At 35.7% G+C, this 24,395-nt stretch overlaps 1 protein-coding gene across 2 annotated transcripts in view; it reads right to left on the bottom strand.

The window, feature by feature from the left end:
- Positions 1 to 24,395, bottom strand: part of nup107 (nucleoporin 107) — a 46,945-nt gene that overhangs the window by 13,174 nt on the left and 9,376 nt on the right. For both annotated transcript variants that reach the window (XM_069903903.1, XM_069903904.1), the window contains 8 exons: positions 22,120 to 22,214; positions 14,072 to 14,222; positions 13,087 to 13,190; positions 9,333 to 9,460; positions 7,451 to 7,499; positions 2,230 to 2,301; positions 1,056 to 1,144; positions 474 to 549 (listed from right to left, as the gene is read on the bottom strand). In XM_069903903.1, the coding sequence (XP_069760004.1) occupies positions 474 to 549; positions 1,056 to 1,144; positions 2,230 to 2,301; positions 7,451 to 7,499; positions 9,333 to 9,460; positions 13,087 to 13,190; positions 14,072 to 14,222; positions 22,120 to 22,214 (764 nt within the window). The remainder of the gene's footprint in view (positions 1 to 473; positions 550 to 1,055; positions 1,145 to 2,229; positions 2,302 to 7,450; positions 7,500 to 9,332; positions 9,461 to 13,086; positions 13,191 to 14,071; positions 14,223 to 22,119; positions 22,215 to 24,395) is intronic.

Genomic DNA, 24,395 nt, shown 5'->3' with positions numbered 1-24,395 from the left:
ACAACTCATAAAACTGAGCTAAAGTTTTCTGATTAAGTCATTAACTGAGAAGATCAACTGTCTTTTTTCACACACAGTGCCTGACCCAATGCACATTTCCAGCATTTTTGTTTTGCTTTATTTTTGCTCAAATAGAAATGATTCCATTTAACATATTGCCCATAAAACATCAGGTTGAGTTTCTCTAGTACTTTTGTATACAGCACTAGATACTGACATTGACAGATTTAATTGTTTACCTGAATTCAGTACAATTATGGATCTTGTACCAGGTCTGACCCACTATTCTGACAGCCAATACCCCAGCTAAAAGTTGGAAAATGTCACCACGGTCCATTGTCAGCTGCCCAAAATATTTGCAACTTCTGCATTCCAACAGTCATGCATGGCAGTCCTGAATACTTCTATTTAAACAGAGAAATATCTTGATCTCTAAGAATCTTTTAGGAAAAAAAATCAGAATAAAATATTACCAGCTCAGTCACAAGCGGTCTTGAAAATCCAGAGATTCCAGATCTTCGTTGTTTCAATAAATGTAATGTATTTTCCCTAAAAGATGATGATAATGTTAAAAACAGAAACAAATAATGTATCTTGGGAGATTTCTTTACATTTACCATATTTTTATGCATTTAACAGGAGAATATTTTTACACATTGAAAGAACATGCACAATTAATAGTGAGCGTGGGAGTCGAACTGGCAATTGATAGTGAGCGTGGGAATATAATAGCAATGTTTAAGAAAGTGCACAATTTATTATGACCGTGGGAAAGATGCACCAGCAACTTATAGCAGGGGATAGAGGATGGGAAAGAAGACAAAAACAGAGATGCATTGCCTCAATGCCATCTTAAAAAAGAGAGGTTATGAATAAATGTCCATGTTAAGGATCTGTGCATATGTTTCAAGAAATATTTTATTTTAAATCAATATCAAACAAATGAAAGCAAATGGATACAAATTCCAAATATTTATCGATTATCAGAAATTAAAATCTTGATTTATCAGCAACTCGATTCACCAATACACTCCACTAAAAGCTATCATTCTTACCAGTATACAGATTTTGCATAAAATTCAATGTTCTCTGCAAAATTTCCAGCCTCATCCCTGGCAATACTCTCTAACCAATCTACAACAATCTATGGAATAAAAAAAAACCATAATATTAACATTCATAATAAAGATATGAAAAATCCTTAAATGACTAATTGTTGAAGAAAACTTCCACCATGTAATAAAAAGCTTTTACTGGGGGCCAGTGAAACCTGCTAGGAGTTGCATATATTTTAATAAACAGAATTCTTAACCACAATCACTGAAAAGAGACATAAATCATTTTTATTACTTAAGTATAGTCCTGGGCATATACTGTACAGTTTGAGTTTTCTCAGAAATATTATTTTTGTGTAAATAGATTATGCCATCTGCAATAAGTTTTAAACATTTTACTAATGGTGTCTCAAATAATATGGAACAAAACTATAACACTAAAGGAATTACTAAAGGAGAAAGGACTTTGAGGTGGTCAAATGCAAAAAAAAAACAGTTAGAGATTAGGGAAAGTTTAAATATGTACCTTGCATTATTGAGCATTTACTTCTTTTCATAAACTTCCCTTTCTTGCAATCCAGCACCGCCAAACAAGATTTCAGATTTATTGTCAGAGTACATACATGACTAAAAGTTAGACTTTCTAATCACCCATTGACCAATAGAAACCACAAAATCATGGACATGTTAGTGTAATGAACTATGATGAACTTGGTGCAACATAATCAACACAACAGGTATTGTGTTGATCCCACACTGCTCACCCAAGAGAATGCAGGGGGAGAAAAATCTTACTTTTTAAAAAAAAAAGAATTCAAGATTATTAAAATTCAGTTGTGCTGATAAATTTTTACTCTTGATGTTATTGTACCAATCTTAACAACTGACAATAGCATTACAATTTAATGGCAGATCATGTTCAAGCATGAGTTAACTATTTGAATAGATAAAAAAGGAAATTTTTCGATTTTCATCATGTATAGTTTAATAAGGGACTAAGAATTTACACAGGTAACTCATGGCCAGTGGTACTAATATTTGCTGGTTGATCAATGATGTTCAAAGCTTAGTGGAAAAAAAATGAAACTGCTTGCAAGAACAATCTATAAAATTATCAGGTAAGTTAAAAAAAAATTGCACGTAATGTATACTTTTCAACTTTGCGCAATAATACCTGGCTCTGTCGGATCAGAGAATCCCGTTGGAAAAGCAGCTCTACAACAGTCTTTTCAGTTGCATTTGGAATCTGGAAAAAATATTTCCCTTATGTAGCACAAATTATTTTGATATTTTTTACCTCATTATAAATTCTTATTGCTCTATATGTCAGCAGATCAATTTCAATTTAACATTTTATTGGTTGGAGTCTCAAAAGGTTTGGATGCAAATAATAAAGGCAAGGTCATTTGTAATTGTGTTAATTTTTATAGGTCCCATAACAGTAACCATACAGTTAGGAAGAAATAAAGGGAGCTTGCCCCAAAATGCAAGATGGTAATCATGGTGGCGGGGTGGAATTTAATCCACATTCATGTTGAAAAAATCAGATGGGCAAAGATAACCCAGATGATGAGTTCACAAGAGCATTTTTGGTACAGATTCTTAGAATAGCCAAGTTCTGGTTCAAACCAGTCTCTTACTAGAATTTTGCAACAGTTGGATTAATTAATGATCCCATCATAAAGGCACCCCCTTGGTAGCAGCAATTATACAATAACTAAATTTTAAATTCAGTTTGATAGAGGGAAGAATGGGTCCAAGATAAGAAATTTCAGCTTAAATAAGGGCAATTTTTAGGGTATGAAAGCAGAGCTGGCTAAAGTGAACTGAGAAATTAGGTTGAGGTATTGGACAGTTGAAATGTAGTGGGAAACGTACACAAAATCCAAATTCACCAACCATAGTTAAAAATTAAAGGCACAATGGAACATAAAGATAGATGGCATATCAGAGAATTGGACAAATATTTAAAAAAAAGCAAAGAATGACCAATAGACAAAAAGGACAAATTATAGAATGAGACATGGCAAGAAATGAAAGGTCAGTAAGAATTTCTGTTTAATATTTTAAAATGAAAATAATCAGTGATCACAGGCTTCACAAGAAGAATGAAAAAAGGAAAACATATACTTGGTATTTTACACAACCTTTTTGCAATATTGGACACAAATAAAATCCTAGTAATTGTTAGATATGAGGAATGGGAAGGAAGGGGGGGGGGGAAGGAATTCAGGAAAATGATATCATCAGATAAAGAGTACTGATCAAATTGGAGCTAAGGGATGATAAGCCTGAGTCCTGGTGCATCCATCTCAAGTCTTAAAAGTGGGTGCTCAGATCATGGCTTTTAATATTCCTGTATTTCCAAATTAGGTAAATGTTCCATTAGATTGCAAAACAACAAATGTAATTTTATAATTCAAAAATGAAACATGGTGACGGTCTCCCAATAGAATTCTATAAAACATTTAAAGACTTATTAATTCCTCCTCTCCTGGAAGTAATGAACCAGATTGAAGAAACACAAAACATGCCAGATTCATGTAAAACAGCAATAATTATAGTAATACCAAAGACGGGGAAAGATCCACTAACACCAGCATCATACAGACCAATATCTTTACTTAACTCAGATGATAAGATAATAGCAAGACTATTAGCAAACAGATTGGCTGACTGTGTACCAAAACTAATAAAACTAGATCAAACTGGATTTATTAAAAAAAGACGAACAACAGACAGCATCTGTAAGTTCATTACAGTATCTGTAAGTTCATTAACTTAATCCATGCAGTACAAGGAAATAAGAAGCCAACAGTGGCGGTTGCTTTAGACGCAGTGAAAGCCTTTGACAGGGTAGAATGGAATTATTTATTCAAAGTACTACAGAGGTTCAACCTACCAGAGAAATATATTAATTGGATTAAAGCATTATATAAGCAAGCAAAGGTGACAGTAAATGGATATCTATCGAACCAATTTAAATTAAGCAGCTCAACTAGGCAGGGATGTCCACTATCTCCCTCACTCTTCGCTTTAGCTACAGAACCCTTGGCAGAACTGATAATAAAATAAAAGGGATAAAAATAAAAGAGAAGGAATTTAAAATCAGTCTATTTGCAGATGACATCATAGTATACTTAATTGAACCAGAATTATCAATAAAAGAACTACATAAGAAATTGAAGGAATATGGAGAAATATCATGGTACAAGATCAACGCAAATAAAAGTGTAGTGATGCCAATGAATAACGTGGATTTCACAAAGTTTAAGAAAGAATCACCATTTAAATGGGAAACACAAGCAATCCGATACCTAGGTATTAGACTAAATAATAATCTAGGCCATCTATACAAATTAAATTATCAGCCATTAATGAAGAAATTACAAGATGACTTAGAACATTGGAAAGATTTACCACTAACACTGATAGGAAGGGTAAATTGCATTAAAATGAATATCTTCCCAAGGATACAATACCTATTTCAAACGTTACCAATTCTCTTATCAGAGAAATTCTTCAATGAGCTAAAGAAAATAATAAGGAAATTCTTATGGAAAGGGGGGAAACCGAGGATAGCACTAGGTAAATTAACAGAATGGTACAAACAAGGGGGCTTACAGCTACCAAACTTTAAGAATTATTATAGAGCAGCACAATTAAGATACCTATCAGATTTTTATCGAACAAGGGAAAAACCAGATTGGACCAGGTTGGAGCTAGATAAAATAGAGGAGAAGGTACCTGAACATATATTTTATAAGTGGGATGAAAAACTGGTGCAACATAGAAGTTCACCAGTACTGCACCATCTGCTCAACATTTGGAAGAAGATTCATGTAGAAAGGAAAAAAACAAATTATCAACTACCAAAATTATTATTGACGCTAAATCAACTAATCCCTTTCACAATAGATAACCTTTCCTTTAGAGAATGGGAGAGAAAAGGAATCAAAAGAATAGAAAATTGTTTTTTGGGAAATAATTTATTATCTTTTGAACAAATGAAGTACAAATATGGTATGTTTGCATACCACCAACTGAAAACCTACTTCAAGGACAAATTGGGAAGCAGGCTGAGGTTACCAGAAGGAAGCAGCTTTGAATATGTGATTACAGACACAATGATAATTAAAAGATTTATAACAAACATGTACATCAAACTGCAAGAGAAAGAGAATGATGAAATAAGCTGTAAACCCAAACAAAAGAGGGAACATGATCTAAACAAAGATAAAAAATGAAAAATGGGAAAAGCTATGCTCCGGAACTATGAGAAATACAATAAACATGAGGTTACGCATGATACAATATAATTGGTTACACAGGCTATATATCATGCCCAAAAAGTTAAATAAATGGGACCCAACAGTATCAGAGAGATGTTTTCGCTGTAAGAAGGAAACAGGAACAACAGTACATGCAATTTAGGCATGTGAGAAAGTGGAAAAGTTTGGGAAGATCTAAATCAGGTATTAAATAAAATCACAAAAAGCAACATACCAAAAAATCCAGAGATCTTTCTTCTAAGTAATATAAGAAGTAAAGAATTAGGCCTCAAATTGGATGAAGCACAAAAAAGATTTATTATGATAGCCTTAGCTGGAGCAAAAAAATGTATAATGTCAACCTGGAAATCAGAAGAGAGCCTGCGAGTACAGCAATGGTACATACAAATGAATACATGTATTCCATTAGGAAAAATAACATAATTTAAAAAATAAAGTCACAGTATTCGAACAAATTTGGGAACCGTACATGGAACACAATAGAGAGGGCTTGCCTCGGACCTCCACCCCCTAAAATTATAGAATGAGAAGAAGACGAAATGAACTGACCCAGTGTGTAAAAGTAGATGACACAATTTTCTTGTTTATTTATTTTCATTGTGTGATGACATTGTTTAATGGGTTTATTTTATTGTATATGTTGAACGTTTAGTGGGTAGGCAAGGGGGGGGGGAAGGAGGGAGGGAAGGGAGGGGGGAAAGGGGGAGAAAATGACACTGTATATTCAAGAGGGAAATGTTTGTGTGTATTTTGGTTAATATGGTTCATAGTGTGAAAAATAATATTTTTTTTAAATGAAAGATGGTGTAGCATTGCTGGTTGGTTTAACATTTGTCATGGCAAAATTATTAGAAGCTACTAATGGGAAAGAAGTCAACAGGCCCTGTGTCAGGGAAGTCACGTTTGACCAATTTGGTGGAGTTCTTGGAAGAAGTAACAAGTGCTAAGGATAATGGAGAAAATGGTGGATGTACTATTTCTGTATTTCCAGAATGCATTCGATAAGATACAAAGGTTATCATTAAAATTAAAATCCAACTATTTAGAAAGTTGCAAACATACATAGAAAAATGAATGCTGGCCATCAAAAAGTAGACATGGTATTAAGGGGTCTATTTTTGTGATAAAATATATGTTATGTGCCTCAGGGATTAGGTGCTATGTCTCAACTTTTTACAATTTATATAATTGACCTAGATGAAGGGGCCACTGCTAAATTTGCTGATGACATAAAGAAGTAAATGAGTTCTGATGAGGATATAACATGCAATAAATGGATATTGATTGGTTCAGTGAGCAAAGGTCTGGCTATTGAAACATAATATTGAAAAAGTGAACGGATTGCACAATGGGAAAAAAAAATCTATTCTAAGCGTGGGGAGAGATTGATCAACTTTAAACTGGAGTCTTGGTGCACAATTCGTAAAGGGCAGCAAATAATTAAGTGAACAGTGCATTGTTTAGCTTGGGGAAAACTGAATACAAAATTTGGGAGGGTATGCTTTAGATTTCTTAAGATACCACTGAACAGCATATTACTGAATCTACAAGGGAACGTGCTATGCTCGATAAGGTCCTGTGCAATAAGACAGGTAGAATGAAAGGTCATATGGTTAGGGAACCTCTCGGGAACAGTAATCAAAACATGATTGAATTTCTCATACAAATAGAGGTGGCTAATGAAAAAAGGTTAGATGGAATAAGTTTATATTCAGTTAAGTCCAGAAGAGGACTTGATTAAAATATACTAATTCTGAAGATCTTAAAGAGTTAGAGAGACATTTACTCTTGTGGGAGAATATTGGGTCAGTGTTTAAAAATAAAGGCCTGCAAACCACTGGATATTTTTTTCTCATTCATGAATATTTGAAATTCATTTCTTCAAAAGATGGTGGAAGTAGAGTATATGAATATTTTTAAGACAGTGGTAAGTGTATACATGATGAATGAGCTATAAATGGTTTTGTGGGTGGACAGAAGCGGATTTGAGATTACATTCAAGATAACCAAAATCCTTTTACATGACAGAGCAATTGAGGGGCCAAATGGCCTAATCCTGCATCTAATTTGTAACTTTGGTTGTCTTTGAATTCAAGTACTTACAGACACATCAAACATCACCCCCTCTTCCATACCAGATTCAATTCTATCCCTGTGTAAAAATGAAAAAAAATATATACTCAGTTGGAGAAAATAAAACTTTTATAATTTCTTTCAAGTTCAATATTGATCCAGTCCACATGTTCACAAATATTAACATGAAAAGTGGGTGATTGTGTTTAATTATTGTCACTTTTAAATAGTATTTTTACCTTTCTTGTATAATCACACCTCTCTAAAGGGAGCAGAAATAAAATGAAAATTCAATTTATCCAATAATGTGATTTAGCTGCAGAATTAGTAGGGAATTATATAAATAAAAACAGAAATATTAAATTAACTCAGCCAGTTAAGCAACAGTCATATTTAATTTCAGGTTAAAAATCCTACAGAGATCTTTAATGAAGGCACATCTTGAAGAATTTAACAGTAATGGAAAACAAATGAGACTGCAGATGCTGGAATCTCTAACAATATATCAGAATTATAAAAAACTGTATCTATCCTAGGGCATCAATGATCCGAAAGACAGCAGTCATACATTTCAAAACCATCAAATATCAGCAATCAGGCAATATTTTATATTCATTATAGTGAATCCATGAAAATATCATAAGTAATTGGTTGACTAAAACAGATGGGGATGTTTGAGTTTATGTGAATTTATTTTCTATTCCCATAGATTATTTCTGCAGTCAATAAAAACTGATACACTTTGGTTCTAAAGATGTTTAAACTGCTTTATTAATTATATTCAAGTTGCACATTTAATTTGACGACATCCACCAAGGAAGCTTCCAAATCAACAAAACTGTGTAATATTTAAGCATGTGGGAACATCAAGCAAACTTCATAACATATACAGTACATATAAACCAGCACTATTCCACAGCTTGAAAATATACTATTTCAATCATTTGACAGCACTGATGTAGAAAATGTTATTAGTTTGTGTTCCTGCTGACAATAAACTTTTTTAGTTGAGAATGAATTATTGACAATAGTCACATGAACATTTAAGTACCAGTTCAAAAAGTTAACTATTAATTTGAATACTGCAGTAAATGTTAAAAATTTCTTCTACTTTTCAATGGAATGGACCCTTTTCCATTTTAGAAGTGAAAAGAGATAACAAATGAAGAACAGACAAAACCCTGGTCATTACATCCAAATTTCAAGCATTTGTGTATTAAGGAAATTCCTAAAAGCAGAAATTTGAATTGCAAAGATAGGGTGCAGTGATTACAATTATACAGCATAGAAAGCACAAGGTGGTGGATTTCTGAAGGTAAAAAAAAAAGCTCTGAAATGTCAATTATTTTTGAAAGCCTGCTTCCATGAAATATAGTTTATGTTTTGCAATGATACTTTGAAACAGATTTTTCATAGATAGCCATCACAAATCACTAATGTGGATTCATGTACAAATATTATGAATACTGAAACTTGAACTGGAATGCAATAAACTGCTGAAAGAACAAGATGAACTGCAGTTAAGTGAAAAGGCAGAAAACTTTAATCAAATAAAAAAACAACACTGAAACAATAAGAACTGAAAGAAAAATCAAAATAGTTTACAAAGAGTAAAGTAGTTTCAATTAGTTACTATTTTAATTTCTTTTCACTGATTAAACCATTTACAAGAGGCCATAGTTAATTGAAAATTACCTGTACAGGGTAATGAATGTGCAAAGACATTTGAAATGACTACACAAGGATCACTAGTGATACAAGATATAGTAAATATTGCAAAATGACATCAGGTAGAAAGTGCAAAATGTTTGCAAGAGTTTGTGCAGTTACACATCGTGTTACCTGATGTAATCACCACATGACAACTCATAAATCATCTTGCTCCCAACTTTTGTGCAGTAAAATTATATACCTGTAGAGGGAGCCAATTAAACGCCAAGTGACCATCTCTTGCTGAAGGACCCAAAGAACACTGGCTGTTTTTGAAAATTTCTGCTGTCCAGGTGTTGCACGATTCACAATCTTCTGAAGCATTTTAACCTGAAATAATTATTTAGAACTGTCAACATGTTTTAATACATACATGCTAGGACAGTTACTTTGTATATCATTTTCTTAATCCAATCAGAAAATACATAAGGAGACAATTTTTCAACACTAATCTACTTTTTTCCCACTTTAAGATTTTCAAACACAATTTTTATCTTCCTTTCTGCCAAAAGAAAAAGAAGCAAGGTTTTTTTCTGGCACCATGGATGAAAATATATATATTTTTAAAAACTACAGATGTTAAAAATCCAAAATAAAACAGAAAATGCTGGAAAATTCAGCCAGTCAAATAGCCTCAAGAGAAAGGAAAATGGTGAATGTTTCAGGTCCCAGACCCTTGGATTCAGTTGGGAAATGCTGAACCTTTCCGTATTTTCTCTTTTTATTTCAGTGTTTGGCATCTGCAGTTTGGTTTCATTTTGACCGCAGATAGATATTCATCTTTGTGGTAATATCACAAGAACTGGTGAAGGAACATTGCTTTAAAACTCCACAGATGCTGCCTAACTTGTTGAGCTTTTCAAGCATTTTCTGTTTTTAGGAGACACAAGCAACTGCGACTGTTGTGACAGAGTGTAGTATTTAATATATATAAATAGCTATGTTTTTGGGAGATAAGTCGATTTGTTAGAGTAGGTCACATACAAATTCTTTAAAACAGATCTTATTTAAAATACTGGAGCTCTGCCCCTTGGTAGACATATTGGCTGCAGAGCTTTTGAAGAGTGCTCAAGAGATTTCATTAATGGATTGTTGTTTTCAAAAGGCCACAGATGAAAGAGCATGCCAGAGCCGCTGCTGTCTGGAAGAGAACTTGCTGTTCTGAGAGAGTCATGGGGTTTTGCAAGCAGAGAGAGTCAAACAAGCTTTCTCTCAAAGTCAGAGAGAGAGAGAGACAGACACAGAGATCACTTGTACAACATTACAGCCAGCAGCTGGGACTGGAACAGGACAAGCTGGCAAGCTTTTGGAAAGCCCAATTGTAAGGTAGCCTGGTCAAAGCCCTTGTGGTTCATGCAAGAGGAGAGGGCTGGCTGTCTAATGTTTCACTTGGAATAAGTGAAACAAAAAGAAACTCAGTGGTGACCTGAAAGAAAGAGGTTATCAGCTGGAGAACCCTGAAGGGGCAAGTTTTGTCAGCAAGACACTGAAGTGGCTGACTAAAAAAGGAACAACAAATCTCTCTCTGAAAACCATCAAGAACCCTCCTGAGCAATAACCATTTACTTTTGAAGCACCAAAGCCTGGTGAACGTTATAAATGTTAAATTCTGTGCATAGTATAAGAATTGCCTTCAACCAGTGAACTTGGAGGAATGAGAAGTAAGATTGGACTGTGAACCAAAGAACATTTCTGAACTTACACACAAATTACATACACGTGCGCTTAGAATTAGAAGGGGGTTAAGTTAAGTAAGTCAATAGAGATAAATTAGTTTGATTCTATTTTCATGTTTAAGGATAATTAAAAGCAACTTTTATTTAAGTAACCATTTGTCGTGGTGAATATCTATTGCTGCTGGGTTTGGGATCCTCTGGGCTCGTAACACTGTGATCTGGAGTGAAAAACAAACGGCTGGAGGAACTCAGCAGGTCAGGCAGCATCTATGAAGGCAGACTGTTGGTTATCATTTATTGTCCAGAACCCACATAAGGACATTTTGGTTTTTTTTAAATCAAAAGCATTATTGTGATTCCAACAATTTCTTTTTGAAGAAACATAAATCTGCCACTTCGGTTACCCAATTTCAAGATTAACACAGGTCACAATTCTAAAGTAATAAGATTGTTGTTTAATATTGATATCCTTCTTTGGCTTGGCTTCGCGGACGAAGATTTATGGAGGGGGTAAAAAGTCCACGTCAGCTGCAGGCTCGTTTGTGGCTGACAAGTCCGATGTGGGACAGGCAGACACGATTGCAGCGGTTGCAAGGGAAAATTGGTTGGTTGGGGTTGGGTGTTGGGTTTTTCCTCCTTTGCCTTTTGTCAGTGAGGTGGGCTCTGCGGTCTTCTTCAAAGGAGGTTGCTGCCCGCCAAACTGTGAGGCGCCAAGATGCACGGTTTGAGGCGTTATCAGCCCACTGGCGGTGGTCAATGTGGCAGGCACCAAGAGATTTCTTTAGGCAGTCCTTGTACCTTTTCTTTGGTGCACCTCTGTCACGGTGGCCAGTGGAGAGCTCGCCATATAACACGATCTTGGGAAGGCGATGGTCCTCCATTCTGGAGACGTGACCCATCCAGCGCAGCTGGATCTTCAGCAGCGTGGACTCGATGCTGTCGACCTCTGCCATCTCGAGTACTTCGACGTTAGGGGTGTAAGCGCTCCAATGGATGTTGAGGATGGAGCTGAGACAACGCTGGTGGAAGCGTTCTAGGAGCCGTAGGTGGTGCCGGTAGAGGACCCATGATTCGGAGCCGAACAGGAGTGTGGGTATGACAACGGCTCTGTATACGCTTATCTTTGTGAGGTTTTTCAGTTGGTTGTTTTTCCAGACTCTTTTGTGTAGTCTTCCAAAGGCGCTATTTGCCTTGGCGAGTCTGTTGTCTATCTCATTGTCGATCCTTGCATCTGATGAAATGGTGCAGCCGAGATAGGTAAACTGGTTGACCGTTTTGAGTTTTGTGTGCCCGATGGAGATGTGGGGGGGCTGGTAGTCATGGTGGGGAGCTGGCTGATGGAGGACCTCAGTTTTCTTCAGGCTGACTTCCAGGCCAAACATTTTGGCAGTTTCCGCAAAGCAGGACGTCAAGCGCTGAAGAGCTGGCTCTGAATGGGCAACTAAAGCGGCATCATCTGCAAAGAGTAGTTCACGGACAAGTTTCTCTTGTGTCTTGGTGTGAGCTTGCAGGCGCCTCAGATTGAAGAGACTGCCATCCGTGTGGTACCGGATGTAAACATCGTCTTCATTGTTGGGGTCTTTCATGGCTTGGTTCAGCATCATGCTGAAGAAGATTGAAAAGAGGGTTGGTGCGAGAACACAGCCTTGCTTCACGCCATTGTTAATGGAGAAGGGTTCAGAGAGCTCATTGCTGTATCTGACCCGACCTTGTTGGTTTTCGTGCAGTTGGATAATCATGTTGAGGAACTTTGGGGGACATCCGATGCGCTCTAGTATCAATCTGTCATTAAATCACACAGCTTTAATGTTATGAATCTGTTAAATTCCAAAAACGTTTGCTGACTTTTAACACTCTGCAGAGTTCTCAAAATTGCCATATTTGAAAAACCAAAATCAATGAAGCAAGAAAGAGATGGGTCGGGGAGGAGAGAAAGAGAGAGAGAGGAGGAGGGGAGGAGAGAAGAGGGAAGAAAGGGAGAGAGAGAACAACACAATTATTTTTAAGTTGTTCATCTCATGCATTTTGTTCATGTTGGCGAATTTTTATTAACATTTTCCTGCATAAATTCTATAACAGATAATTTTATGCTGTTTACATTTTTTGGGTCAATTTGCAAATTCTGTAAGGGTAACCTGAATGAATCTAATGCAGGAGTTTGAAGTAGATTAGGGAGATGTGAAGGATTCTCAAACATGGAGTAATGTCACAATTTACAATATGTAAACTTTGTTATGCTGCAAAGGCAAATTGCAAAATATAAGCTTTTAAATTTGTTACCTGCTCATCACAACTGGCTTCATAAGATTCAATGAGATCAAAGATAGGTCCAGATGAATGACTCAGGAAAGAATTCAAGAACTGTGAGAACAACTGGGCTGACGCTGTAAACACAAAATTGTAAACTTGGAATGTTATTCAATTATGGCTAAAAATTTTATTATGTGGCTGTTGTCTCTAAAGTAGCTCTAGGCTTTGAAAATGTTAATATATTTATTTTTAAACTAAACTGTTACAAATACGAATGTTGATTTAAGCCTTGCAAATGTTATACCGCATTCGTTACTTTTAAAAATAAACTCATCACAGTACAGTGTGACTTATATGGTTATTTCAAGAAAACAAAACTAATAGAAAGCCTTTTTATTTCCTACTTGTATTCATCATTCAAAATAATTTGAATATTTTAGTGCAAATGTGTTGAATCTCATTTCACTGAAATGTAACCATGTAGATCACATAGTTTTAAATATGTTTCACGCAGGTATTAATAATTTATATAGATAAATTGATAATTAAAATATATAAGCCAGACAAACCATGTCAATTTCATCCTTTGTATTAAAAAGCTAAATATGCTCTAAGATCCTGTCGCTATCATGTATAGTTACTACAGATCTTTGTAATTTACAGTGTGACGACTTGGACTATCACTATCTGTGTATCAGGGAGGTGAGGATCACAGAATAACCACAGAACCTTCCACGCATTACAATGCACCAATAATCTGTAAATAGAACAGCTATGATAGGAAGCCTTTGTATGGAATACAAACCAAGAATGTGGTGAGCATTGTAACCATAGAAATCTTGATATTTTTATCTTCTTACTTCACAAATTCTGAGATCAACGTTCAATAATTCCACAAGAGTACATTAAGACCATCAAAAAATAATTTCACTCAAAACAAAACTGAGCTAAACTGACCTCTTAGCCTTATTAACAGAATCTTTGTTCTATCAGTTTCCATAATCTCATTTCTCACCAGTTACTCCTGGATCATCCTCGTTCAATAATACTGCACTAAGAGTCAAGTCTTCAGTAAAACCTCCTGGTGAACCAAATGTCTTCAAGTCAATCCTCTGTGAAGTGAGTCGTTCTGTTTCAGTCTCATCGAAATCATTTGAAATTTGGTACTATGAACAAAAAGAGAGCAAAGTTTTAAAGCAATCATTTTTCTATATTATTATCAACAACTTTAACCTGCTCACTCTTGGTGGAAAATAAGAAATAATAGATCTATGCAAATCAAGGAAGAGGCATTACAAATTGATCAAGGCTGATTGGGATGTATTCTTGATTGCTTAAGGAGCTAAGGGTGCAGGTTGTACAAGGGCTTGTCACAACTTCTCAACCTTCCCTCAGTAGAGATTACAACTGTACAAAGTAAATATATTTAAAACAGTGGTCCAGAATTCGGCATTAAGAATCTTTATGTTCAGATCAGTTCTTATCATTATTAGTTTTATATGACAGCAATCTGTGGAATTTGTACATGTGCAGTTAAAGAGAGAAATCGAAGTTCCTGCCAGACAAACTTTACTCAACAGATTCATTATCTCTGTGCTTATGCGGTGTCTTATTTTACTATAAAAAGTTGAAAATAGGACTCATACTTTCAAAAGACAGTATTTATAAAAGCACTGAACAACATTTCATACCATAAAAATAGTTTTATGCGAGAAATCTCATCTCTCATGTAATGTAGTACTGGGTTTTAAAGATTTTCTCCATTTTTTTCTTTTTCAACTCTCATCCTCAATTTAATCTGCACTTCCCAATCTTTCTTTTGCCGCCTGCACGTTATTTAAACACATTATTATATTCTGCTTCATACAGCCAGGTTTGAACTTTGCAATGTTCTGAAAATTCTTCAATCTGATTGAGATCTGTCGTTATCGCTGGTCTTTCTACAATTGCCATTTGTCACTGCAGGGCTACTCCTTACAGCTCCAATAATCTGGGTTCAATCTTGGCCTCTCCAGATCTCAGTGTGGAGACTGTACAATCTCCCTGAGACTTATATGGGTTTCTTATAGGTGCTCTAATTTTCTTCCATCACCCAAAGTAGGTGAGTATGTTAACCGGTCACTTAAATAGCTCCCAGTGTGCAAGATGTGAGGTAGAATCTTTGGAGAAGTGGTTGATATAAAGTGGGAAAACAAGGTTACAGAGAATATTTGTTGGGACTAATGTTAGGCTTATTGGGCAAAAATGGCCTCATGTCAGCTGAAAATAAACAGGACTGTAACAATGAAATAAATGCTAGATGACAGGGTATTGGTGAAATAATTTAAGAACTGGATAAACATTTTAATTAACAAGCATAGAAAGCCAAGGACCAAGTGCTAATAAACGGGATTGTGTATGGGGTTGTCAGCATGGATATGGTGGAATCAAGGGCCTGTTTCTGTGCTGTATGACTAAGCATGGGATCAAACAGTAGTCAAATCTTTGTGACAATTATTAGTGAGGTACTGTACATAGTAAGTATTGCTTGCTTTCAATTAATTATTAAAGGTGACTTAATTAATTGATTACCCACATTAAAAGGTAATTTTCAATCTCTTGTACCAATTGCATGGAAATCCCAAAATGTCCAAAGTATTTTTTATTAAGTTGTTCATGTCATGCATGTTGTTTTTTTTTCTTTTTTTTAAAAATTTTTTTTATTTTTCACACCATAAATCACAATAGCCATGATATACACTTTTTCTTTTCCACACATTTACAGTGACTTTTTCTCCCTCCCCCCTCCCTCCTCCCAAGCCACCCCCCCACCCCCCCCCCTCTCATCCATTTTAGGTATACAATCTAGGTTGCATTAATTCAGTTAGACAATGTTGTCATTCAACAAAAATACACCAGAAATTCTACTGAGTCCATTCTTTTCTTTTCTTCTCCTTCCATCAACTTAGGTAATGTTTGTTCCCGGTAGGTTTTCGCTATTGTATTTAATGTAAGGCTCCCATACTTGTTCGAATATTTCAATATTATTTCTTAAACTATATGTTATTTTTTCTAATGGAATACATTTATTCATTTCTATATACCATTGTTGTATTTTCAAATTATCTTCCATTTTCCAGGTTGACATAATACATTTTTTTGCTACGGCTAGGGCTATCTTGACAAATCTTTTTTGTGCATCTTCCAAGTCAATTCCAAATTCTTTATTTTTTATGTTACTTAGGAGAAAGATCTCTGGATTCTTTGGTATATTGTTTTCTGTTATTTTATTTAATATCTGATTGAGATCATCCCAAAATTTTTCTACTCTCTCACATGTCCAGATTGCATGAATTGTTGTTCCCCTTTCTTTTTTACATCGAAAACATCTATCAGATACTGTTGGGTCCCATTTATTTAACTTTTGCGGTGTAATGTATAGTCTGTGTAACCAATTATATTGTATCATACGCAGCCTCGTATTTATTGTATTTCTCATCGTTCCAGAGCATAACTTCTCCCATGTTTCCTTTTTTATCTTTATATTTAAATCTTGTTCCCATTTTTGTTTAGTTTTACCATTTGTTTCCTCATTCTCCTTTTCTTGCAGTTTAATATACATATTTTTTATAAATCTTTTGATTAACATTGTATCTGTAATCACATATTCAAGGTTACTTCCCTCTGGTAAACTCAAGTTGCTTCCTAATTTATCTTTCAAGTAGGATCTCAGTTGGTAATATGCCAGCGCTGTATCTCCAGTTATATTGTACTTATCTCTCATTTGTTCAAAGGATAAGAATCTACTTCCTGAAAAACAATTTTCTATTCTTTTAATCCCTTTTTTTTCCCATTTTCTAAAGGCAAGGTTGTCTATTGTAAAAGGGAGTAGCTTATTTTGCGTCAATATTAGTTTTGGTATTTGGTAATTTATTTTATTTCTTTCTACATGAATCTTCTTCCATATATTGAGGAGATGGTGTAATACTGGAGAAGTTCTATGTTGTACCAATTTTTCGTCCCATTTATATAATATGTGTTCAGGTATCTTTTCCCCTATTTTATCTAATTCTAGTCTCGTCCAGTCTGGTTTTTCCCTTGTTTGATAAAAATCTGATAGGTACCTTAATTGTGCGGCTCTATAATAATTTTTGAAGTTTGGCAATTGTAAGCCTCCTTGTTTATACCATTCTGTTAATTTATCTAGTGCTATCCTCGGTTTCCCCCCTCTCCATAAAAATCTCCTTATTATTTTCTTTAACTCTTTGAAGAATTTTTCTGTCAGTTGTATTGGCAATGCCTGAAATAAGTATAGTATCCTTGGAAAAATGTTCATTTTAATACAGTTTATCCTTCCTATCAGTGTTAGTGGTAGCTCTTTCCAATGCTCTAAATCGTCCTGTAATTTTTTCATTAGTGGATTGTAATTGAGTTTATATAATTGGCCTAGATTTTTGTTTATTTGCACACCTAGGTATCTTATTGCCTGCGTTTGCCATCTGAATGGGGATTCCTCCTTAAATTTTGAGAAATCCGCGTTATTCATAGGCATTGCTTCACTTTTATTTACGTTTATCTTGTATCCCGACACTTCTCCATATTCCTTCAATTTCTTATATAGTTCTTTTATTGATAGTTCTGGTTCTGTTAAGTACACTATCACATCATCCGCAAACAGACTGATTTTATATTCCCTGTCTTTTATTTTTATTCCTTTTATATTATTATCTCTTCTTATCGATTCTGCTAGTGGTTCTATAGCTAGCGCAAACAATAATGGTGATAGTGGGCATCCCTGCCGCGTTGACCTGCTTAAGTTAAATTGCTTTGATACATGTCCATTTACTGTCACTTTCGCTAACGGTCCCTTATATAATGCTTTAATCCAATTAATATACTTCTCCGGTAAACTGAATTTTTGCAATACTTTGAACAAGTAATTCCATTCTACTCTGTCGAAGGCCTTCTCTGCGTCTAAAGCAACTGCTACTGCCGGTGCTTTATTTCCTTCTACTGCATGAATTAAGTTAATAAATTTACAAATATTGTCTGTTGTGCGTCTTTTTTTGATAAATCCAGTTTGGTCTAAATTTACCATTTTCGGTACCTGTTCTACTAATCTGTTCGCTACTAGTTTAGCTATTATCTTATAATCTGTGTTTAGCAGAGATATTGGTCTATATGACACTGGTGAGAGTGGATCTTTCCCTTGTTTTAGTATCACTGTAATTATTGCTGTTTTACATGAATCTGGTAAGTTTTGTGTCTCATCAATCTGGTTGATTACATCCAGGAGGGGCAGTATTATTAGGTCTTTAAATGTTTTGTAGAATTCTATTGGGAGTCCATCCTCTCCTGGTGTCTTATTATTTGGTAAATTTTTTATTATCTCTTGTATTTCTACTGTTCCAAATGGTTCTGTTAATTTATTTTGTTCCTCTATTTGTAGTTTTGGTAGTTCAATTTTAGTCAAAAATTCATCTATTTTCCCTTCTTTCCCTTCGTTTTCGGTTCGGTATAATTGTTCATAGAATTCTCTGAAGTTTTCCTTAATTTCTTTTGGATTATATGTAATTTGTTTGTCTTTTTTCCTTGTTGCCAATACCATTTTCTTAGTTTGCTCTGTCTTAAGCTGCCATGCTAAGATTTTGTGTGTTTTTTCACCTAGTTCATAATATTTCTGTTTTGTCTTCATTATGTTCTTCTCCACCTTATATGTTTGTAATGTTTCATATTTTATTTTTTTATCCGCCAATTCTCTTCTTTTGGTTGTATCTTCCTTTATTGCTAATTTTTTTTCTATGTTTATTATTTCCCTTTCCAACTGCTCTGTTTCCTGGTTATAGTCCTTCTTCATCTTGGTTGCATAACTTATTATTTGCCCTCTAATGAATGCTTTCATTGCGTCCCATAGTATAAACTTATCTTCCACTGATTCCGTATTTACTTCAAAGTACATTTTTAATTGTTTTTCAATAAATTCTCTAAAATCCTGTCTTTTAAGTAGCATGGGGTTTAATCTCCATCTATACATTCTTGGAGGGATGTCCTCTAGCTCTATTGCCAATAACAGGGGTGAGTGGTCCGATAATAGTCTAGCTTTATATTCCGTTTTCCTAACTCTCCCTTGAATGTGGGCTGATAACAGGAATAGGTCTATCCTTGAGTATGTTTTATGTCTAGTCGAGTAGTATGAGTATTCCTTTTCTTTTGGGTTTTGTTTCCTCCATATGTCCACAAGTTTCATTTCTTGCATTGATTTAATTATAAATTTGGTTACTTTGTTCTTCCTGTTAATTTTTTTCCCCGTTTTATCCATATTTGGATCCAAATTCAGATTGAAATCCCCTCCTATTAGTATGTTCCCTTGCGTATTAGCTACCTTCAAAAAGATATCTTGCATAAACTTTTGATCTTCTTCGTTAGGTGAATATATATTAAGTAGATTCCAAAGCTCTGAATATATCTGACATTTTATCATAACATATCTCCCTGCTGGATCTATTATTTCCTCTTCTATTTTAAATGGCACATTTTTGCTAATTAATATAGCCACTCCTCTTGCTTTTGAATTATACGATGCTGCTGTTACATGTCCTACCCAATCTCTCTTTAATTTCTTGTGCTCCAATTCAGTTAAGTGTGTTTCTTGGACAAATGCTATATCTATTTTTTCCTTTTTCAGTAAATTTAGTAGTTTCTTCCTTTTAATTTGGTTATGTATTCCATTAATATTTAGAGTCATATAGTTCAGCGTAGCCATTTTATATTTTGTTTATCTTCTCTTTCCGTTTTTCCATCATTACCTTTCCTCCTTTTCCATTTCTGTTTTCTTATTTTCAACTCTTTACCAGACAACATTCCTACAACATCCAACATTTTCCTTATTCTCCTATTTCTATCTTCTTTATCCCCAGTCTCCCCTTCCCCTCCTGAGTTGCCCTTTATCCCTTGTCGGACAACCACATCTCCCCTCTCCATTTGGATTTGCGAATCCACTCGCAAGCGTCAACTGATTTTGCAGTGACCGCTCTTTTCCCCCACCCAGCCCCCCCCAGAAAAGATTTCGCTTTTTATATGTCACAAAGGTCACTCTTTTAATTCCCTCCTTATTCTCTCTATTCCATTACCTTCTCTTATTAATTCTTGTCTATACTCTCTATGTTTTCCTCTAATTACAGATACTTTCACATATGCCCGTTGTCTCTATTCACTCTTATACCTCTTTACCCGCATACATATCAATCGTGGTCATTTTTACCCTCCTTACCCTTCTTCATCCCTCAGTCTATTTTTGTCTTTACCCACATACATATCAATCGTGATAATTTTTGCTCTCATTACCCGTCTTCATCCCTCAGTCTATTTTTGTAATTGTTCTGCAAATTTTCGTGCTTCTTCTGGATCCGAGAATAGTCTGTTTTGTTGTCCTGGAATAAATATTTTCAATACCGCAGGATGCTTCAGTGTAAATTTATATCCTTTCTTCCATAAAATCGCTTTTGCTGTATTGAACTCTTTTCTCTTCTTTAGGAGTTCAAAGCTTATATCTGGATAAATGAAGATTTTTTGCCCTTTATACTCCAGTGGTTTGTTGCCCTCTCTTACTTTTTCCATTGTCTTCTCCAGTACCTTTTCTCTTGTAGTATATCTTAGGAATTTTACTACAATAGATCTTGGTTTTTGTTGTGGTTGTGGTTTAGGGGCCAATGCTCTATGTGCCCTTTCTATTTCCATTTCTTGCTGTAGTTCTGGACATCCTAGGGCCTTAGGGATCCATTCTTTTATAAACTCCCTCATATTCTTGCCTTCTTCATCTTCCTTAAGGCCCACTATCTTTATGTTATTTCTTCTGTTATAATTTTCCATTATATCTATTTTTTGGGCTAGTAATTCTTGTGTCTCTTTAGTTTTTTTATTAGATTCCTCCAATTTCTTTTTTAAGTCTTCTACCTCCATTTCTGCTGCTACTGCCCGTTCTTCCATCTTGTCCATTTTTTTCCCCATTTCTGTTAAGGTCATATCCATTTTATTTATTTTCTCTTCTGTGTTGTTTATTCTTCTTCTTAAATCATTGAATTCCTGTGTTTGCCATTCTTTAAATGACTCCATGTATCCTCTAACAAGAGCAAGTATATCCTTTACCTTGCCTTTCCCTTTATCTATTTCACTGTACTCTTCCTCTTCTTCTTCCTCTGGGTTGACCATCTGTTGTTTCTTTGCTGCCCTTTCCTCCTCTTCTTTCTTGTTTCCATTGTCTTCTGTGGTCTCTTCTTGCTGCAGGTGTTCTGCAGCTGTCGTTGCCGGCTGTGGAGATCGACTCCCCAGCTGGTCCCCCCTCCCGTCGGTGTGTTTTTTTGCATGCGCATCGCGCATGCGCGAGGAGTCGCGCATGCGCGGTTGCGCACTTTTACTCGGCTCTGTGAGCCATTGTTGTAGTTCTTTTTCTACCGACCTGAGGTAGTGGGGCCCTCTCTCCACAGCGGGCCTCTTCGGACAGGTAAGGCCTTCACCTTTTTCCTCCGTTGTCTTCTCTTCCTCTCTTCTTTCCGTTGATTTTGATTTTTCTCCTTTTGTCTCCATCTTCTTTCCACCTTTATGCTCACTTTTCTTTAACTTGTATTTCTGTGCCTTTGTATTTTCTCTTGTTTTTCCCGACTTTTCTGGAGAGGGCTGGAGTTCACCGTCCGGCCACTACTCCATCACGTGACTCCCTCATGCATGTTGTTCATGTTGGTGAACGCCAACAGATACCGGTTACTTCTCAGTATTTTGAACATTAGAAGTTGTATTTATATGAAGCTTTTCATCCACTGTACTACTTTTGACTTGAGTTTCCAGCTGAATTTATAAATTAAAAATAATCACAGTATCAAAATAAATGTGTCAATTTAAATTCAATGACTGTTCATGGTAACAAAGTTTTACAAATTATAAACATATCAACAGATTAGTTGAGAATTTATACAATAAAGCTTTGGTATTTTTTTTTTAAATTCAGAATGTCTCATTGTGTCCATTTTTACTCCTGACCTTGTGTCTGAAAAGAAATATTCACAAATTGGCGGTAATACTGATTCTTACCATGGATGTTTCTTGTGTTATGGGAAGTCGAAGTGACGATAAAACATTAGATATATCAGATTTTTTTAGAGGACAAATTCTCGTCTCTGGAGTGTCTATAATAGAATGTACAATGTAAACAACAAACACTAATTTTTGAGTTTCATTTCAGATACATTCTAGAAATTGCATATCTATTAAATTATGGTTAATTAATCAAATTAATTAAAAAATCATTTACAATTGTAAGCCAAAAATTTTAGTGTTAACATTCTCTTTAAAACCTTCACTGACATTAAATTTAATGCCATGAGCCACAATTAACATGTCAACTGATTCCATCTTCTTGAAGGGCTGAGAGTAATGGGGAAAAACAATACAGTACAACTCCAATTATCCAAAATCGGATTCTCCAAAATCTACATTTATCTAAAAAGAATTTTAAACTTCAGATAAATGAGGATATCTGAAACAAATCAGAAATCATCATTTATCCACCACCTTTTTTGGAGCCAAACTGACTTCACAGGTTGAAAAAAAAATTCACTCAACATGAAATTAGAACAATTGTCATGTTTCAGGTAACTCCCTCCCCTCTCTCTCTTTCCATTTCTTCTTTACCTTCCCCTTTTGACTTTTCTCTCCAACTCTCCCTCTCAAACTGCATGCCACTGTCTCCCAGCCGCAAGTGGTGGGAAGAATCCTTGTCCTAGTGTCATCAAGGAGAGCGGGCTCCTGGCAGGAAAGGAGCCTCATGGAGAGGTGTTGGTGTCGGCGGTGGCCAGCATTTTTTTTGGGTGAGAATTAAACATTATTTTAATGCTTAAAAAGCCTTCCATTGTTGTTTGTTGATGTTTAAACACTGTAACAAGTGAATTTCTGTTGATTCTAAACTTTTTTTAAAAAATGACCAGTTCTCAAAAAAAAACTGTTTATCCAACACAAGATAGGTCCCAACCATTTCAGATAATCGGAGTTGTACTATAGTTACGAGATAGTTTTGATGATTCTGTCAAAAAGAAAATCATTTATTCTTTCAGGTGAAGTTTTGATGTTTTTCACATTTTTTCATTAACAAAAAAATTTGCTCCAAATTATAGAAAAAGTGTGATAATCTGGCGCCTTTAGAACTTGGCATTGCCAGACCAGCAGATTGTCCAAACTATTGAAAATCATTCCTATTAATTCCAAAGCACACTTTTATTTCCCCTCTCAAAAAAAAAGCAATTTTTCTGATGAACCAGATTAATATAAAACAGTAAAACCACAAGATATAGGAGCTGAAAAGTAGGCCATTTGGCATGTCACGACTACCCTGCCATTCCATCATGAGCTGATCCACTCTCCCACTTAGCCTTCACCCCATAACCTTTGATACCCTGACTAATCATATACCTAGTTGGGGTTTAAACTAGTTTGACGGGAAGGGGAGAATCAGAATGCAAACTGATTCACCACCAACAGGAATTGCCTAAGCATCTCTTATAGTCTTACTTAAGAGTCAAGAGTGAGAGAGAAGCAAAAGATAGTCTCCCCAGTCACTGAGTGTCCGTAGATTCACCTTTAGTTCTTCCCCAGCTCCTGCGGACACACACAGTCCAGTTCAAATCACTGGCAACCCAAGCTCCAGATCCAAACGTCCGACACAGTCAGGAACCCTTCAGCACCTCCTCACATTCCGGTTCCAATACCGGGTACCCCTCCAGCCAGTTTGAGCCAGTCTCCAGCAGTCCGCAGCCCAGCGCAAGTCTCCCGACAGCAATCAATGAACCAAATACACTGCCTTACTTTTTATGGACTGTTATTATTATATTTTTTAAATAATGTTGTAAGATGGTTATAATATGAATGTTTGCACTGTGACGCTGCCACTTAACACAGAATTCATGACTTGTTCATGACAATAAATCCTGATTCTGATGAGTCTCCAGCAGCCCACAGCTTTCACGTGTTCTTTGCCTCAAACTGCCGGCAGCCCACTGCAAGCACTGGTCCCTCAGTCACAGAGCCCCTCACTGGTCCGCTGCCTAGTTCACTGTCCCTATGGGTTTTCTCCTCCGCTTCTCCTTTTCAGATGGGGCATGATCTTCCCGCCCTGCTCCAGTCCTCCACTTCCCCAGAGTCTGCAGCCCCTCGTGAATGTTGCCGATTAATAGGCGCTGCCATCTTGGGCTCAAACCTGCGGTTGCGGGATTTCAACTAAAACCACCGTCAGCTCCCTTAACTGGCCATTCAAAAGCCTGTACAGAGCTGATGCCAGTCAACTGGGTGGCTGGATCCCTCACTCCCCGCGAATC

Source organism: Narcine bancroftii, chromosome 11 (assembly GCF_036971445.1).
Source record: "Narcine bancroftii isolate sNarBan1 chromosome 11, sNarBan1.hap1, whole genome shotgun sequence".
In the NCBI taxonomy this organism is placed as follows: domain Eukaryota; kingdom Metazoa; phylum Chordata; class Chondrichthyes; order Torpediniformes; family Narcinidae; genus Narcine; species Narcine bancroftii.
The sequence above is the reverse complement of the archived record's forward strand: the minus strand, read 5'-3'. Positions and strand labels throughout refer to the sequence as shown.